The sequence below is a fragment of the Mchenga conophoros genome, linkage group LG16 (genome assembly GCF_057382185.1).
Source record: "Mchenga conophoros isolate Kocher_MC1m ecotype Shallow Benthic linkage group LG16, M_conophoros_male_GT1.1, whole genome shotgun sequence".
Lineage (NCBI taxonomy): Eukaryota > Metazoa > Chordata > Actinopteri > Cichliformes > Cichlidae > Mchenga > Mchenga conophoros.
In genome coordinates this window covers 14,401,139-14,420,056 of record NC_140541.1, presented here as the reverse complement: position 1 = coordinate 14,420,056, position 18,918 = coordinate 14,401,139, and the positions used below count along the sequence as shown (strand labels likewise).

The window sequence follows — 18,918 nt, the reverse complement described above, 5'->3', positions numbered from 1 at the left end:
CTCACCGGTGCCGCACGGTTACTTGCTCCATGAAAAAGCTGCAGCCAGCAGTGCGTTCCTGTTGCAGATGTTGTAAACCGATGGCTTCATTTCTCTCAGTTCGAATGGGCTTGCAACAATGTGCGCGAGAGCCTCGACATGTTTGCAGTTTACAGTGAGGCTGCATGCAAATGTGCGCGCACGCAGGCCGGATAGGACGCGGAGAGCAGAAACAGTAGTGCCTTTAAAATAGTTCAAAAACAGCATTAATATAAACATCAGAAATACAATCTTGAAGGTTTTCACGCAGAACTTCAGCACAGCTAAAACAAACAAAAAACAAATCTCATTCTCACCTACATTTGTTCCACATTTTTTTTGTCTTGCGTGACTTCGTGACAACGATATTTTCAAAACAAAGGTTAAAAAAAAAGCCTTTAGGCCATTTGACCCTAGCTGGCTCCCTTATCTATTAGACAGGGCGCAGTGGCATCTGTCTGTCAAGTCGCAGGTTTATCATTAACAGGGATCCCACAGCACTGCCCACTGCTGTTCTATTGAGCCATCTAATAAGAACAGAGAGAGAGGGAGAGAGCTCATCCTTGACTTATTATTAGGCTACTTATTAACATGTATCAGCACATGGACTTCAGCTCGGATGATACTGACATGCCTGAGGGTATTAGAGGAAAGCTGCGGCGCTGATAGCAGCGCGATAAGTTACTGCTGCGTGAGGCACAATCATTCTAATCGAAGAAAAGGTGACAGCAGAGCGCACGCGTCAAGGTCGCTCTGATAGGTGTGCGCTTGTTATGGCACAGAGATCTGAGGGAGATATGAGTCAGGAAAACTCAGCTGCTCCTCTTTGCAAGGAGAGATCATAAAGTCCGAACAACCCCACCCCCTTCCCTTCATCTGAATCTCCAAATACTTCAAATATGAAGGAGGAAGAAGAAGAAGAAGAGCTGTATGTCCTGTGAGAGAGATCCGGCCCACAAAACGCGTTCATGGGTTAGATTAGCCGCTTTTGACGCCCCCTCTCCACCCTCCCTCGCTTCCCTCCGCTTTTGTCTCTCCTCCCTTCTCTCCTCCCTCTTACAAGTCAGCGCGCCCGTTGGCACAGGAAAGATTGAAAGTGACATACACTGATTAGAAACCGGTCCTCTGCGTTGTTAAACCCCGCTGTGACACCGCAACTCGAACTTCGCTGGTTGTTTTCTTTTCTTGCTTTTCGGTCAGATTGCTTTTCTTTGCCCGGACTGTATAGCGTTTTTTTCGCGGTGCGTCGCGCTGTTTGTGAACATTTTCTCTCTCTCTCTCTTCCGAGGATGATGCCATGAGTTTAAAGGAGAGCACACTTGTGCCACAGAGACTCCTTTTGAGCTAAAAGGCGGGCAGACGCTTTAAAGAGGGGACGAAGATTTACAAAAAGAGCCGAACACATTTACGTGTGTGCGCTGCTGTCCACAAACTCTCCCTTTTCTTTCCTTCTCATCTCCGCTCGCTCCGCTGCTTTGGGCGCTATCCACACACACACACACACACACACACTCAAACCCTTCAGCCTTCACTACCAATAAATCAACTTTTCTTCTCTGTGGATCTCCTGCGCGGTCTCGACTCCAGACCCAGCAGCACAGGACCCGCGTGACCCAGGAGTCGAATCAAAGCCCAGCCCTGGATTCAATACTCCTGATCAATGGACAAAGCCTCCTCAGCGGGCAGCAGCGCTACAGACACGTCGTAAACAGTGAGTACACACACACACACACACACACACACACACACACACACACACACACACACACACACACACACACGGACTGTCAGCAGCAAGTCTGTACTGAAGACTGTAAGATCATGTAGAGATTTCTCTGCAAAGTCCAAACAAATGCTACACAATCCAACCAGCCGACAGGAAACTCCAGGGACTTTGATTTTATGCTTCCTTGCGAAAAGTGAGTGATTCATAATAACATAATAAAAATAGCTATGATAATTAGTAAAAGTTGTACTTGTAATCATTCCATTTAAGGACTAATAATGTACTAATTATTGCATACTCAAGGCTATTGGCATTACGTTATCTTTAACAGTATTTATAGTAATAATTAAGTAGAAGTAAGTATAATAAGTAAATAAAATTAGAGAGTGAAAATCATATTTCTGCCTCAAAAAGTGTCGAAAATTACAGCTCACGGCTTCCTATAATTTCCTTAATGTAGAAAAACGCTCTGCTTTCTAATTACATACGGGTTATTTCTCCTAATTAGTCTTCGTGTTTGACGGGAGGTCACTTTCATAAGAAGTGTTTGAAATATTATCCATAGAGAAATATTATATATGTCTATAAAATTACGTACTATTATTTTATATTTTCATTTTTGAACGAGCTATTCTTCAAACATATTTAGATATTAAAAAAAAAATGTTTGCCTTTAGTTCACATCTTCCCTTTATTAATTAATTAATTGGCGCTTAGATAAAAACACAAACAGCGTGAAAATAACGCAATGTTTAATTTTATTTTTAAAGTAAAGGATCAGGATAACTCACCCCTGTGTGTGTGTGTGTGTGTGTGTGTGTGTGTGTGTGTGTGTGTGTGTGTGTGTGTTTAAGTGTGCTCAGGTTTAAAATACACAGACAAAAAATGAAGTTATATTTTCAGTAAACTAGAGAGAAGGAAAATAGAATGCGTCACAGGATTTCTTCACTTTGTAACTTTTTAACCTCTAAAAAATATAATTCATGACGAATTACTTTGAGAGGTGTTACAAATTAACACGTGCTGAGCTTAAATAACCCCTTACCACCACCCCTCGTTAGTTTTACACTGTTTCGTTTGCAGAGAGACACATATTCACCAGAAAACGGGACGAGTGATGAATAAAACATAGCGAGGGGAGCAGAGAGGTGTACGACAGCGTCCAAGTGTTTCCTGCTGCTACAGGGGCCTTCTAACCTCTGCGACACATCGCACACTCAGAATCTAAAAGTTACCTGCTGCTTTAGAGGTCTGTAAAATATTGGGGGGGGATTCAGATTCAAGTATTCAGATATAGGAAGAGGTTTGGGAGTAAAAGGCCTCCATGTCTGCTGCGCGTAATCAGAAGAAACCAGAGCCAAATGCGTTTGGCTCCAAATGAGAAACAGTCCCTCTGCAGACCGTCATGTCAGGAGCAATAGTTTGTCCTGCTAAACACAAACGCTTTTTAAAAAGCTTTTCCCCCCCAAGACAAAGCCACACTTCTTCTGTTTCCACGTCACAGTTAACAGTGTTGTGTATGTGTTGTTAATAAAGCAAAGTTCATATCTAAAAGAAAGGCAGTGCTCTGTCCCCCTTTCCCCTCGCTTGATTTTAAAGTGATTCCTTTTATTTCGGCTCTGTGCGTAAAAGCCGAGGTTCCTCATGCTGGAGTCTGTCCGTCCTCTCTGACCTTTAAGAAACTGCAGGCTGACTCAGTTCCTTCTTCGTCTCCAAACCACCAAGAATCCAAAGCAGCGCTCGTGTTTAGAGTGTTTTTCTCATGGAGTTTGACTCGCGTGAAGTGCCAGCTTCCCTTCGCACACACGTCAGGTTTTCTTTTTTAATATATATATGTATACACACACACACACACACACACACACATATATGTATGTGTGTGTGTGTGTGTGTGTGTGTGATCTACGTTTTCTTATTTTGTTGTTTTGGTTGGTCAAGCTAACTAATATTAATATTAATATTTAGAATATTTACATTTTATGAGTTGCAGTTTCTAATTATGAAATAACGAAAACTGCCGACAGCAAGGTGCGCGCAAGCTGCACCTCAGTGTCCACCTTTTCTCATTCTCTCAAGACAGCAGAGCTCCTTTAAAATATGTGTATGTGAAAGGGGGAAAGGGGGGGGGGGGAATGCAGGATTTTATATATTTATTTATATATTTTAGCCAACCGCGAGGAAAAATGAATTCGTTTCGGCTGCAGTGATGGCCGCTTTCTGGGGCTGCCTGTCTGCTCAGAGTTTACTCACAGGTTCAAAAAGTTGAAGAGAGAGGAGGAGATAGTGTGGAACTCTAACTCTGTTTTTGTATATTTAAAAAATAAAAATAAAAACCTGATGGTGATGCTTTTTAAAGCTTGGCCCGAACACCTAAAAATAGCCATTCTTTCATTTATTGAGAAGTCTTTATTTCTCTTAACTTTAATATCTGGATATACTTTGGGCTTTCAGGAGTTATCCAGCTATAAGAAACTGAAGTTTCATCTACCCTTAAATGGTCCACTGGAAATATTTCAGGGACTCTCTTTCTCCATGAACCCGACTATCTGTTCACATATATTATAGGTGTGCTATTGAACCGTAGATTAGATTAGAAAATGTGTGTGGGCGCTGATGATGATGCTATGGGCGTCACTGCTGCTCTGTGCGCTCACATATACACTGTTATATCTCCCATTCAGCCTGTTTCATAATGGTCTCACTGACCTGGTGATCATAAATGAAGCTCTTAAAGCCTGAGGAACCCCCCACCCCCTAAAGTAATACCTACAGTTATTCTCATTCTGGTGAGGCCTGCGTGAGCTGTGGTGAATGGTTTGGCATCAGTGTGTGTGTGGATGTCACAGTAAAATTTTACCATTTCCCTCCAGCTACTTCTCTCCTCTGCGGGCAAAGTAACAGTAACTTTTTTTTTATGATGTAGTGCAGTTTGAATCTACACCTCCTCACTGTTACAAGAACCTGGTTGTGTCCAGCATCGTCGTTTTGGATGAGCACGCGCATGTGTTTGCGTCTCGTGCACCGCATTCGTCCCCGCTGTGAGTGGCTGTGCTCTGAGTCAGTGTGTGGTCCCTGGATGTGTTAAAGCAGAGTCTGTGTAGCACGCTGGCTGTGGTTTGTGTGGCTCCGCGTCTGTCTTTACGCGGAAGAGCGTGCGCATCCTCCCAAATGGAAGGGCGAGGCAGTAAATGCTCGCTCTTCATCCTCGCGTTATCGAATGAGATGTTTACGAGAGAGCCAAAAATGTTTGCCAGAAGGGCCATCGTCTCGCCCCCTCACTCTGCTTGCTTTCTTCACTCCGTCTGCGCGGATGTGAGTTTGCGTGTGTCTGAGTGCGTGGAACCACCTCAGAGCTTCAAAATAGTTGTGTTTCTCTTAAAGGTCCGCCTCCCCCCTCACACCAATGCTCTCCACATCACAGTAACACATCTGATGGCCATAAACAGCAAATTCTGCACTAATGTAACCTTCCCGAACAGCAATCATTCCTCATAATCCGCCACATAAAAATGTTCATGTAGTTCCTCATGTTGCTTTCAGACTTTCAAAAACACATTTAGAAAGTGACACTTTTTAAACTTCCCCCTCAGTGTATTTTTTATTCCTTTGCATTGTCTCACGTATTAATTATTAGTGTCAGTAAAAGTGATGCAAAATTAACAGATTGACTTCCTAATGCCGGTGCCGTCATTTAGGGATGCACTGATACATCAGTGAAGAAAACACTAGCCATGTTTACTGATAAATAAGATAATATTTACTGATATCTGTAGTCGATATTTAGCTGTTGTGTTACATCAACTTTTATTTCGGCCAAATAATCCAAAACTCTTTAATAAAGAGCTGAAAATCTACAAAAAAATTCTGTTACTTTTTCAACATGAACATTTTCTTTTGTCTCCAGGGAGCAAAGTAGAAAATAACAAACCACAAAAAATAAGTAATAGGTAAATAAAAAGTCTCTATGGGTATTTATAATCCATGCTTCACAATAGGTCTAGCTCTAATTTAATTATTTCTGCAGACATCCAGGAACCAGATTGATTAATAAATAAATATCTGGCCACATGGATCTGAATACATTTCTGCAGCACTGTCTGTTGGTAGTTTCAGCTGGGATACTGGTCTAACTGATTGATATTGACATCGACATTTCCCACCATCACTGGCTGATATTTATCTGCTGTGTTGCATAAATTTTGAGCTCACTAAATTATTTTTAAAACTGTGTAACAAAGAGCCAGAAGACTTTAATACAGTTTGGTTACTTTTTAAATGAAAGATTTTTCAATTTCCTTCAAACAAAGAGGGGGAAGAAATGACGTGAAAGATGTGTTCTATTTAGTGTCAGTGCCGGGTTACAATCCCAGATTCACTGCATCCCTGTAGTTTCATTAATTCCACAGACATTCAGAATGTAAGCTGATAACTTGAGCTAAAATGATCTGTTCATTGATCAACGATAAATAAATAAATACTTTGAATAAATTGGCAACAATTCTAGTCATTGATTTATTTCATTTTTTTTTAAAGGCGTGAACTAATTCAGCTCAGTTTTATTTTTTATAGCAACAATCCACAACAACAGTTGCCTCAAAGTGTGACTAAGGACTCGAGAGTATCAGAAAGATAAGTAACCCTATATTTTGGGGAAAGGGAAAACTTTTTCTCTAACAATTTAAAACATAAAAGACACTCTGAGGGCCTCGGATTAGGGTTAGGGTAAGGTCGTCATAGATTAGTTGTCACATTGGCAGCAACCTCGGCCGGTGTACCTCTGTGTTGGAACAATGTTACTTTACCCAAATCAGAATCTCAGAAGTTCTTTAAGGAAACACAACTTTGACTACAATATGTCACTTCAAGGCACTTTCTATTGTAAGGTAAAGACCCTACAACATTAGAAAGAAAACCAGACTCAGGGAGGGGCGGCCATCTGCCGAGACAGGCTGAGGGCGAGGGAGACGGGACAAAAGTAACACCATGAAGTCAAACAGTTCAGACGTTTAAAATCCGAGTCGGTGGATCCACAGGATCAGATCCACATCAATCCACTTGAACCGAACCAAACTGGCTTTTTGGGGGGAGTGGCTCGCTTCTCTCTGTGGGTAATGTTCAGGCAGTCTTTGCGTCACATGCCGTGTTCATGCCTCCCTGCATATACGTGTGTGTACATTCTGAACATCTTTGACGACAGGGCTTTTAATTTTGCCCCCTCCTCTTCCTACTCCTCCTCCTCCTCCTGCCTGCTTGCCTTCTTTTATCTGTGCTGCAGAGCCAAGCATTAACCAATAGCTTGATAGCCCTGCTATAAAACTGGATGTCAAACGGGAAGAACAGCCGTATCTGTGGATATTTCCCTATAGGTGACGCCTCTCTCTTTCTCCCCTGTTATCATTGCTAATAATGCCCTCATAGGTCACTTTTTCTCTTCCTCCCTCTTGCTCTCTCTCTCTCTCTGGCTGGTTTTGCATGTTGAAGGCAGAAACCTTCATTAGCAGACACATATCATAACGGTAAAGAGAGATATCGGACAGGCAGTTACAGGAGAGACTCGCAAGTCTGTGTAAGTTTGGCTTCTCTTCTATAAGCGTCTCTACGACGGCAGTCTTAGAGGTCAGGAGGATTTCCTGCTAATGCTTTCATACGCGTACGGAGGACTGAGCAGCTTATCCCGCTGCTTGGCTCACTCTGTAACTTTTTAACAACTTTTTGCCTTTGTTTAAAATCTCAACGTGTGCATGTGTGTGTGTATGTGTGAGTGAGTGAGTGAGTGCTGGGGCTGTGGTGTTTACTGCCCTGTTTCCTGTAACACTTATCACAATGGGATTAACTGTGTGTGTGTGTGTGTGTGTGTGTGTGTGTGTGTGTGTGTGTGTGAAGGTGGGAGGCAGGAGGTTCCTTCTTTTGGTCCATCTTCTAAACATTCGTTGCTCTGACATTTTGAGCACGCGTCCACACTTTTAAACAAGCCTTACAATCCAGGTGAGACAAAAATAAAAACCCACATGATGCAGCGATCATCTTTAAAAAGTAGAATTAAACGGTGACCAGAGGCTCCCGGCTTACCCCAGCCACCCTTCGGTGTGTGTTTCACATGGACGGGACTACCAGTCAGTGTTTGTCATCTGTCTTGATTTGCAGAGTTTAGGCTGGCTTTGAATTACACGTTAGCCTCTGTTTGTGTGTGTTTACGTCTTTGAGCTGGACACATTGTTTATAGGTGTGTTTGTTGTCGTGTCCTACTCTTCTATTTCTCTGGGTGTGTCCTCATTTTTGCTCTGCAATCTCGTCCTTGGCCTCCAGTATGTATTTGTTATGTCTAGAACAGAGTAATAATGTGGAATTTGATAGTGGCTTATCATCAAAACATGAGGTTGTCCCACTATCAAAGATTACGCGGGACAAACAGAACTCTTTCTGACACTCTCAGAGCACGCATTAAAGGGTGAGATTAAAAAAAGAAGGAGAAATACTTACGTCTGCTAAAATAAAATCAGCTGTTATAAAAACAAGTCATTTTACAGTTTTCCAAGAGCTCTGACAGTTGGCCAGAGAAGCAGTAAATTGGTAAATGTGTCATGACCCTCTCCTTATCAAAAAGACATTACATTTGATCCTTGTCTCCATAGCAGAAAGATGTAACAGCCCATCTTATCGCCTCTTTATTAACTGCTTTAACTATCACACACCTTATCACACAATGCACCGCAGATGAATTTAGGATGCGGATGATAACGATCTGACTTTCTGAAGGCTAAATCCATGATTTTAATGACAGTCTAAGCCATTAACATGTGATGCATTGTAAAGACACTCACTTAAAGACATTCTTCAGAATAAAAGGCTATTGTGAAACCAGCCTGTAATAATTGCATAAAATAGATTAGCATTTATCAGTCTGTTGCAGGATGTTTACGTGATACAGTGACACAAACACACACACACACACACACACACACACACACACACACACACACACACACACACACACACACACACACACACACACACACACCCAAGTTATTTTCACCACTTGACACAGTTTTAGGGTTTTTACAAGGAAGACAGCTGAAATAAAAACTGAGGGAACAGTGTGTTAATGATGAACATCGCTGTCTGCTCCAGTTTGGTGCTTTGAGTACATTTAGATTGAAATACTATTAAATTAAGCAAGTATGGAGTGTTTTCACACAGTGGAGCTTTACCTAGGATACACCCAGCATATCATCTGCAGTCTTTCTGCACGATGCCTCAATTAAAATCTAAATACCTAAATATAATTGCACATTTGCTCTACATATATTATAAAGTAGATTACCCTGCACAAAGCTTTACTGCTGATATGAGCTGCAGCTGTCATAAATTTGCAAGTTAGATTTTTTTTTATCCTAAAAGAAATGAATAAACCGAATTATTCAAACTCATAGCAGCTACTATAATATAGGAGCATACAAACATATATATATATATATATATTGTTTTAAAAGGTGCTTACAGTGTCACTGTCATTGTGTAACAGTTCTGCATTTAACCCTCAAACTGTTGACAACGAGAATATTGATTTTTTTCTTATCTTGGGTTTTGGCAAGCACGCAACAAAGAAAGTGATCAGTCTAACTGAGACATATCAAAATCTATTCACACTTTTCCAAAAACTCTTCTGCAGAATGCAAAAGGGCAAAAGGGTTAGAGCCCCTCGATGACTTAGATCTCATAAGATTGAAACTCCTGGTCTTGCTTATCTCAGCAGGACAATGTCGAACCACACGATGCACTTATTACAGAAACATCTGGATCTGGGACCAGAGCATAAGTGTGAGGGCTAAACTGGCATGTATCTGTCATCTGTTTAAAACACTCAGTGCATTATGAAATGATGACAAAGGAGGGCTTGAAGGGCTGAATTGCTGAAACACTATATCAAGCCTTTCAAAACTACTTAGCGCTGAGTTGATGGAAGACAACTCCACCAACCCCACCCTAAATCTGTATTTTGGTAGAAGGCAAAACTGAGTATTCGGTGCAAAAAAAAAAAAAAGTTGGATTAAAGAATTGAGAGAAAAGTTTGTTTCTGGTCTTCAATAACATTGACTCAGACCCTAAATGTATCATTTAAATGACTTGTAGTCATTACACTCTGTTAGTAAGACTAATATTTAGTTATTTTTTGGCTAACAGAGTTGTGGAAAAGTTGAACTCTCTCAGAAATACAACTCAGTGTAATGCTATATTCCTAAAAGACATTCTGCTGTCGTCCTAACGGGAGTGTCTTATCTCAGGCACGCCACCAAGTGAGTGAGTAAGGTTAACAAGAAAGAAAAAAATGCATGGCTCAGTAACATTATCTCCTGCATCAAATGAAGTATAATTGAGGCAGAATGCATTTAGAGATTAAGAAACTGGTCATAGATTGTGTGTTCTTGCATGTAAGTCTTAGGTGAGATGGTGAGATGTCGGCATGTGCAGGTCTCGATAGAGATCACTAGTAGCAGTGTGGGGAGCTTAAGCAGGATGGGACCTGTTGGTGATGAAATCAGACTCTTTGGAGGATTATTTGTAAATGAGAGGCAGAACAAGTGAAATGAAATAGTTTCATCCTTCGAACCCTCTGACGTCAAAGACAAAAACACCAACAAGCCCTAGCTCCAAAACAATAAGTCAGACGCACAATCACACCTCATAAATGAATGAATGAGAAAAAAAAGCCAAAAAATAGAAATGACATATTGTGATAGCCTCTGTGTCACGGTTAGGACCAGCACCCACGATCCTTATAAGGTGTGGGTGTGCACTCCTATGGCTAGAATTTCTACATACTTTTCTACCTAAAGCCAAGCTTAATGTGATAATTAATGTATGAGAGTTGGATTAAAAGGTAACGTTTTCACATTTTCTACTTTCTGAAATGTTGCTTGTCTCTCAGAATATCAACAATCACAGAATCCCAAACCCTAAACTCTTGACCCCCACCATTCAAAATACATTTCCACTCAGGATAAAATATTTGCCTATAACCTAACCTATGATCAGTGACACAGATACTGCAGCAACTAAATAAATAGATAAAACAGTTGACTTCATTATTTGTTGCACTTTGTGACCAAATAGGAGAGATAAATGTGCTAAATGTGACAAATTACTTGTGCTGTTGGAGGTCTGCAAGGTGGAGTAAACAGTATGAAAATCCCGTCGGATGCACGTGACTTGAATCAAACCAAACCCCTGCCATTCAGACGGCACTTCCACTCAGGACGTGTAGGTGCAAACCGATCAAACGGGTGAATGGAAAAAATTGCATCATTAATGATTTTGATAAGTACAGTAACACTTATCATCTGCAGCTGCCAGCAGCCACTGAATTGATCTCAGTCTTGTGTTATATTCAGTTGTTTTTCATCGCTGGTAGTGGTTAGATTTATTTGCAAAGCCTCTTGTTTTTCTCAGGAAGCCTCACACTGAGAATTACAGCTACCATTGTACTCGTATTTAAACCCACTGCTTTCCACTCTGTGTAACTCTCTGAACTTGTCTTTCTCTTTCTTTTTTTTGTTGTCCTTTAAGCCACTTTTATTGAACTCTGCCGCTTACATTTTTGGCCTCTGTGCCTCCCACCCACACTTTTTAATCACTCCAAAGCTAATGTTTTTAATTTATTATTCATTTTGAAATTTAGCCCAGGCTCTTAAAACGTCTCAGATTGTCAGTATGTTTACTTTTTTTTCTTCTTCTTGTGGTGGTTGCTTGTTTTCTTTTCAGCTGTTGTTGTGTAAGAAGGAAAGCTTGGTAGTGAAGGTAGAGAAAAGACGAGGCGGAACGAAAGAGGAGGAAGAAGAGTGAGTGACACCACCACAATAAAAACAGCGCCAGTAAAGCCTGCAGAAATATTAAGAAATTCAAACAATAATCATGGATTCTCCCTCATTTGTTCTGGTGAATTTCTGTCCAGTGTCCAAAAACCAAAGACCCTGTGTTTCTGTTGGGCTTGCAAATCTGCCCACAGCATAGTTACAGTATGGAAAATAGTGCAGTAAATTAAAAAAAAGCCTCACGTTTGCCTTTTTCTACTGACAGTTTCTAATCTCTGTGTTCACTGAGGGTCACACATGCCGGCTGATAGTGTCCAGGGCTCTTATGTAAATAAAAGCAGTCCATTTGGCCTGAGTGAGCTGGCTGCTCTTTGATACTTTGGCATGTGTCCCCTGTCAGGCTTGGAAGCAGAGCTAATGGCATTATCCTATATTAGACTTTTGGCTGACACGCGCTCATCAGGGGATGGAAGCCCACGAGGCTCACGCTCTCATCAGTATATCAGCACATGGAGGCCTACATGTTAAAGGTAGCAATGTTATGAGGTACTGACCATGTGATAGCACGGGTAGTGTGAAGCTCCCAGATATACAATCTGCCCATCTCTCTTTTCCTTTGTTTATTCGTTTGCTTTTAAATATAATTTATGAATATATTTATTACATTATTTACTGCAACATGGAATGGGAAATTTAATTAGTTCATTGTGTAATACAAAAAGTTTACAGTTTACCTTTAAAATGACATCTGTTCTCTTGGCTAGAGTTTTATTTCTGCTGATAAAAGCTTTATACTGTAAGCTAAAGGCCACGGGGAGGACTCTCCTTTAAGAGCAACCGACCTCCGGCAGAACCAAGTTCAGGGAGGGGCAGCCACCCCATCAGGTGAGGGGTGAGGGGAAAGAGGAGCACGGGGAAACTATGACAACAAACGGGATAAAAAAAGGATCTATGAGATAGATAGTAAGCAAAAGATAACGTTGTGGCATAAAAATCCATGAAGAGTTCAAACGGGTGGTGGAGAGGAGGTGCTGTGTGCATCACAGGAGGCCACCCAACAGCCTGAGATAACATTCAACATAAATAGGTGCTGTGAACTGCCTCTTAGAGCTTCCTGACTTCTTTGTTTTCCTGCCCGTAGCGCTCAGTCCCAAGCCCTTTAATTACTGAAGATATAAATCTTTGAAAATGGTTGACAAATATTTAACACTCACACAGCACTAAATTGTGCATTTGTTAGCCACAAATCAATATAGATTTAGTGTAGCAGTGTGTGTTTACAGCAGCAGGAAAGTGGATTTCTATGGCACAAAGAAACATGATACATCAGGCTTTGACTTGTATATACACAAACTTGCAGGAGAACAAACTCCTCGTTTTGCCCGTCTGAAAAATACAGATATCAATGTCTTATTTTTGAAATTCTGCTAATCATACTGTAAAACTTTTTTTTTGCAGACTCATTCTCTCTGGCTGGAGATCCTCTGGGAGCCTGGAGGAGGATGGAGCGAGGAGGGGAGAGTCCCATCACCCAGGACAGTCCCGAGCAGAGGGGGGGCAGCCCAGATCTCAGCGGCCTCCCGCCACCGGGGAAGAAAGGCCGGTTGGAGCTCAACGGGAGTCCCACTGGGCCACGAATACGCCACAACGGAGCCCCACTGAGACCCCTCGGAGGTAAGGCTCATATTGATCACGAGGCGTGAATAAAAGAAAGCAAATTTCTATCAGAAGATAGATTTTTCAAAAAACAAACACTACTTCTAGAGTCTTGGCAATCAGGCAACAAAGAAAGTAACTTGTACTGATGCATAAATTATTAGCACGTTACCCCCAAAATTGGCTTTTCCTTTTTCAAAATATAGAAATAGAAGTCATAGAAATACATTAATTAGTTTGGATTAAACTGTCAAAGTTAAACGCTGTCATCTTTTATTTAATGAAAACAAATGATCATCAAGCTATTGATTACTGCAATTATTTAAAATCCATAAATCCCTGAGTTTGTGGATCATTCGATTATAAAAAAATATATATCAGAGAAAGCTGTGTGATCACGGTGTCAGAGGTTTTAAAGCGCTTACGTTAATCAAACCCCAAAAGCAGCTTTTGGCTTTACAGTGAACCACATCCCGCCCATGAGTGGAGTTTGGCACAGTGTGCCATGTAGTAATGTGGCGGTGCTGAGGGGAGATGCTCAAGCTGCTTCTGTCCAGTTAATGTATAAGTCTGGGGGGAACGGTATAACACAGGCTTACCAAATAAAGGAGATTGCTCCATATAAACAAGATTTATACAAGTCACCGTGGCTTATTGATCCCTGCATTCATTGTCAAAGTTGGTTCTTGTTAATGTGCAGCTGCACGAGGGGATGCAGTTCCCCGTCTGTGTTTTGGGGTTTCATGTTGCCGGGTGTTTGCAGTTTTTTTAATCTCTTAAACTCACTTTTACACACTTTGTCTGGTTGAGATTTTAAAACATTTGCACATCATGAATTTCAATTTACTCCTTTTATTCATTACTCGTTTTATGTTAACTGAAAATTCTAATGACCAAGATATTATTTGAAGTGTGCACTTTGATATCAAATGAAGGTATTTAGTTGAAAACAGGCTGGATGAGATTTGGTGGTGTACTTGAATGAAAATGTAAAATTGTCAGATTGCAAAGCTGCTCTGGAGCATAGAGATAAGTAAGTGAAAGAGCAGCTCCTCGTGGACTACAGAGCTTAGTCTAGACAAAACATTCAGAACAATCAGCCTGATCTTTGCATCTTTGGGACGCCCCACACCGTTAGTTATTTAGGTCACGATGTGTACCCTCTTACTCGCTCTGGGAAAATTCAGGTCAGAGAATTATTTTCTTTTTTTAGAGTCTCTGTATTAATGTTTAAATGATACATGTTATGAGAATTGTGAGAATTACTTTTTGAGTACCACTAAAGGGAAAAATGGAAACACTGTTTAATTTTAGGGTCTACATAGTGGACCTTATTTGCTTTTACTTATTTTCTGCCATGTATAATATAATTCAAGTGTAATTCTATTTTATTTATATAAATAAATAATGAGCAATTAGTAATGTAGAATGCAAAAGTGAAAATTTGCTAGACTTTATGCAAATTTGCATCAAAAGTCATGCTGCATATTTCTGCAAAACTCTAGGATCCAGCATAAATATCTGTGGCTTTGAGCAGTGCTTGGCTACAAACTGTGAGTTAGTAGCGATGAATCTGCGTGAGGTTTTTGGAAGAGCAGCTAACAAATCAACAAGAAGCTCAGGTTTGACCACAGTAAGAAGAGAAGAAGAAAGAAAGTGTTGAAGCAAGAATGGATGATAAAGTGTAAAAAAGGAAGGAGACAGGGGGCGGGCTTTTCTGAGCTGAACGGATGGATGGTTGGTTGGACTGCAGTAATGATGGGTTGTTTTCAAAGACAGGAAACTCAACGTGTCTCCTCCAAACCACTGCTGCCATGAGGAGGGGGCCACACACACACAAACACCATATGTCCACCAACTTCCAGGCTGCGACACTCACAACAAAGAAAAGCTGCCAAGATACACACACCCCCTTCCACTGCTTGCATACACATATCTTATTTTAATATCCCTGTTCACTCATCCCTATACATATTAGAGGGATTAGAGGTTTGAGGCTACATCACATCGTCCAAACCAGATCATACAGTCGGCGGGCAAATCACAGGACACTGCATATGAGAGAAGACAGATTGAGGTGGAGACGGAGGAAAGAGCGAGATAGAGGCAGAGAGAGAGGGAGAGAGGAGTGCTGGTCGGAGGGAGCTGCTCTGTGTTGACAGTTATATTTCCCTGTTGGGGGAAATTCACTTACTTGAATTGGCATGGTGCTCCAGTGTGTAATTCACTCCATGAGAGCCTGGAGGACTGGGAGCAGAGTGATTAATGAGGAGGAAATAGAAATATAGAAATTGACTGATTAAAACAACGGGTGGGATGGATCGGGGTGCAGGGGGAGCTAATGCTGCATGCACCCTAAAGTGTTTGTATGGATGTGTGTGTGTGCCGGGAAAAGGAGACAAGCATGCCTCCGTGTGTCTGTGTGTGTTATTGTGTGGTATTCATGCAGTAAAACACACGCCATGCTGAGCATTATTAGTGCTGGGACGCTGCCTAATGCCACAGTCCGTCATTTCTTCAGAGGGCTTTAATTAATTGCTGGTTGACAGGTGGTTGACAAAACCAAAAGCCTTTTAGGAAAAAGGCGGATATTGGAGAGGACGGATTGATATTCCACTAAAGAGCTGAGAGGAAGAAATTTTGGGATTGGATTCTTACCTTAAGCAGATAATGAAGAAAGAGGAAGAAGCACATGAATAATCAAGACCTGGATGACAGTGTTACAGGGGCGTCAGACAAAAAGTTTGAGAGGAAACAAAATAAAAGAGAACTACAGGATTTTAAAATAAAAGGCATCCACCAATTAGCCGTGGAGTAAGAGAGACATCAGCTGTTATCGTCAGAAGCTATAGATGTTGTCATAAGTCACTCAGACCTGTAAGGCTTATATTTTTCTGTCTTTAAGCCTTTTCTCCAAGCTATTTAAAAATAAAATCCATTTGGTTTAATGCAATCCAGTTCAGATTACAACATTTCTCACCTTAGAGCCCCTTTAACCTACTAAAATTGAAACATGGCAGTATTACAGAAGAAAACTAACAAGTTCTCCTTCAGCAGATCTTTTTCTTTAGTGAGAAAAATCCAAATCTTGCCTACTGAACTTCAGCTCTTTCACATGCATGAACTGCTGCTCAGTGAAGTAGGTGTGAGTGTTGAATTGTTGGTTTTAGACAACAGACAACCCCAGCTCAGTTCTGAAGAGAATGTGACAGATGAAAATCATGCAGATGCTGTTAGTCTGTCACTGTCTCTATCTATCTATGTGTATATATGATGTGATAAAAACTTTAAACTTGCACATGTATTGCAGCGATGTGGTTCAAAGCATTGCTGCTGATGGCATTAAAACCAAGTCAAGGATTTTGCTTTCATGAATGCATGCATGCGCGTCTGTGTATGCGTGTGTGGTATTAATGAGGGACAAGAACTTCTTCACTTGATGTGTGTGTGTGTGTGTGTGTGTGTGTGTGTGTGTGTGTGTGTGTGTGTGTGTGTGTGTGTGTGTGTGTGTGTGTGTGTGTGTGGTAGAATTTTCCAGAGAATCTGGTTTGAGTTTTTCACCTGGTTTAAATTTGCATACTCGAGTAAGACTTATCATGTTAATTCAAGAAGCTGTGACCCTACACCTCTCTTTTACCATATATTAATCATCTTTTGCCACAGCTCTTCCACTTTTTCTGGTTGCGACACTGTTGTCACATTTTTATTTTTATGTTATTAATAAACTAAGATAAGCAGCTGCTGCTTTCACCCTTAAGTCTTTTGTATATTGGTTTTGCATACGTGCTATGGGAACCATTATTATGACTACTTATCTAATAGTCCGTTAGATGCAATGCCTGTGAGCGTGCAGCGTGCAGGGAACAACACTGTTAGAGTCTATGTAAGATTGCATATCATTTTCCATTCCTAGCTGGTTGCCGCATATTGAGAGTTTCAGGTGTTGCAATACTCAACAGTGTGAAAGAAAAAGGATGAATTGATTACAAGCTTAACCCGCAGTGAATATAATCCACATGTTTTCTATCTATGAGGGATGAAATGCCATGTGATCGCAGACAATTAAAGCCAGGCATTAAAAAATCTTCCTGTTGCTTTTCTCCTTCTTCTTTTTATTGTCCTCCACAACAGGTCTGATGATTCCAGTCTTCTGTGTGGTGGAGCAGTCAGATGGAGGGATCCAGACAGACGGATGTGAGGGACGAGAGGAGCACGCAGAGTTTGTCCTGGTCAGGAAGGATATACTCTTCTCTCAGCTGGTGGAGACAGCTCTGCTGGCCCTCGGGTACTCCCACAGCTCTGCAGCACAAGCCCACGGTCAGTCAAAGACATGCTGTTACATCTGTAATGCGCCTATTCTCTCCATGTTTTAAAAGACACACGTTCTTACACTGAGACAAATTCTTGAAAGTGAACGGTGTAATTGTATAAGACACTTGTCAGAATATCTACATGCTACACTGTATAAATGTGACTGTGCTAACGCTAACAGGTTTGCTGTCCTCTCAAAGACCAAAACCCCCAAACTAAAGTATAACTACGCAGCAAATGATTATTTGTTTGTCAGCCAAGACGCAGACAAACCATCAAAGTTTGAGAGCATGAATGGGCAGAGTATGAGTTTGGTAAGCCTCAGGCTGCAGTAGGTTCATACGTAAAATACACCTGTTCATGTGTGTAAAACTAGATTATATATTACAAATATGCTGCAAACAGCTATCTCAAAGGCAAACCTACATCTGTTTCCAGTCTTTATGCGAGGCTAACTAGCAGCTAGGTAGCTGCTAACTAACTAGCAGCTAGTTAGCCTTTCATGTAGCCTGAGATTAATACTTGTAAATGAGTATTCCTCCTTAACTAAGGGTTAGAAACTAAATAAGAGTGATGATTATCAGTCATTTTTAGTCTATTTGAAAAGCTACAACAAGCAGCCTATTAGCTTAGCTTAACGTAAAGACTGGAAAGCTCAAAGGTAGCCTAAAATGAGTGTAACTTAGATTATTAATAGTGTTATAACAGTTGAACCAAAAAACCCCTCCTTTATCAAATTCAAAATCAAACTCCAGACATTAAGTCAACATCAAAAGGAACCCAAACGCAACAACAACGATGCTGCTAAACAAAGTAAAACACTAGGTAAATACAGAAAGACTAATCCTGTCACTATACTATTACTTAGATTCTTAACATGCTATGTCATGCTGACTCTTGTTGATAGCATGACAAAAGTTTCACTGAGGCTCACAGTGTAAACTATAATACTGTGTCAGAGTTAAATGTCCTGCAGCTCAAAGGTCAAGACAAGAATGAAAGAAGACTCTCCCTCTAATCAGTGGTCTGAGAACAAAAGTGGATGTGAGGTTGCCTATTTGGAGCAGACACTGAACTATTACAGTGGCAATAAGCTAAAGAATGCTTCAAAAACACAACTGAAGCACAGACAGAGCCTGTAAAACTCATTAAAGACACAACAAAGAGCTGGACAGGAATGTCTCCCGAGACAAAAATATATTGTCTATGTGTGTGTGTGCGTGTGTGTGTGTGTGTGTGTGCGTACAGTATGTGTGAGAATGTTTATGAAGCAGAGAAAAAGAAAAAAAACTATAATTTATTGTTGCACACATGGTAGTCATCTGAAACAGGACAGTGTCATTTACTGCTGTCTTTTCTCAAGTATGCAGAATATTCCATCTGCGGGAGTTGCCTCAC

General features: G+C 40.9%; 1 protein-coding gene across 3 annotated transcripts in view; it reads left to right on the top strand.

Moving 5' to 3' along the window:
• Nucleotides 1-1,093: 1,093 nt before the first annotated feature.
• The window catches only part of satb2 (SATB homeobox 2), a 50,202-nt gene continuing 32,377 nt past the window's right edge, over nt 1,094-18,918 (top strand). For 2 of the 3 annotated variants that reach the window (XM_085249716.1, XM_085249714.1), the window contains exons 1-3: nt 1,094-1,729; nt 13,012-13,227; nt 17,341-17,526. In XM_085249716.1, coding sequence (XP_085105842.1) covers nt 13,056-13,227; nt 17,341-17,526 — 358 coding nt within the window. In that variant the 5' untranslated portion in view covers nt 1,094-1,729; nt 13,012-13,055. Of the gene's footprint in view, nt 1,730-2,911; nt 2,994-13,011; nt 13,228-17,340; nt 17,527-18,918 lie in introns of those variants that run through there. The other variant, XM_085249715.1, reaches the window with a different exon arrangement.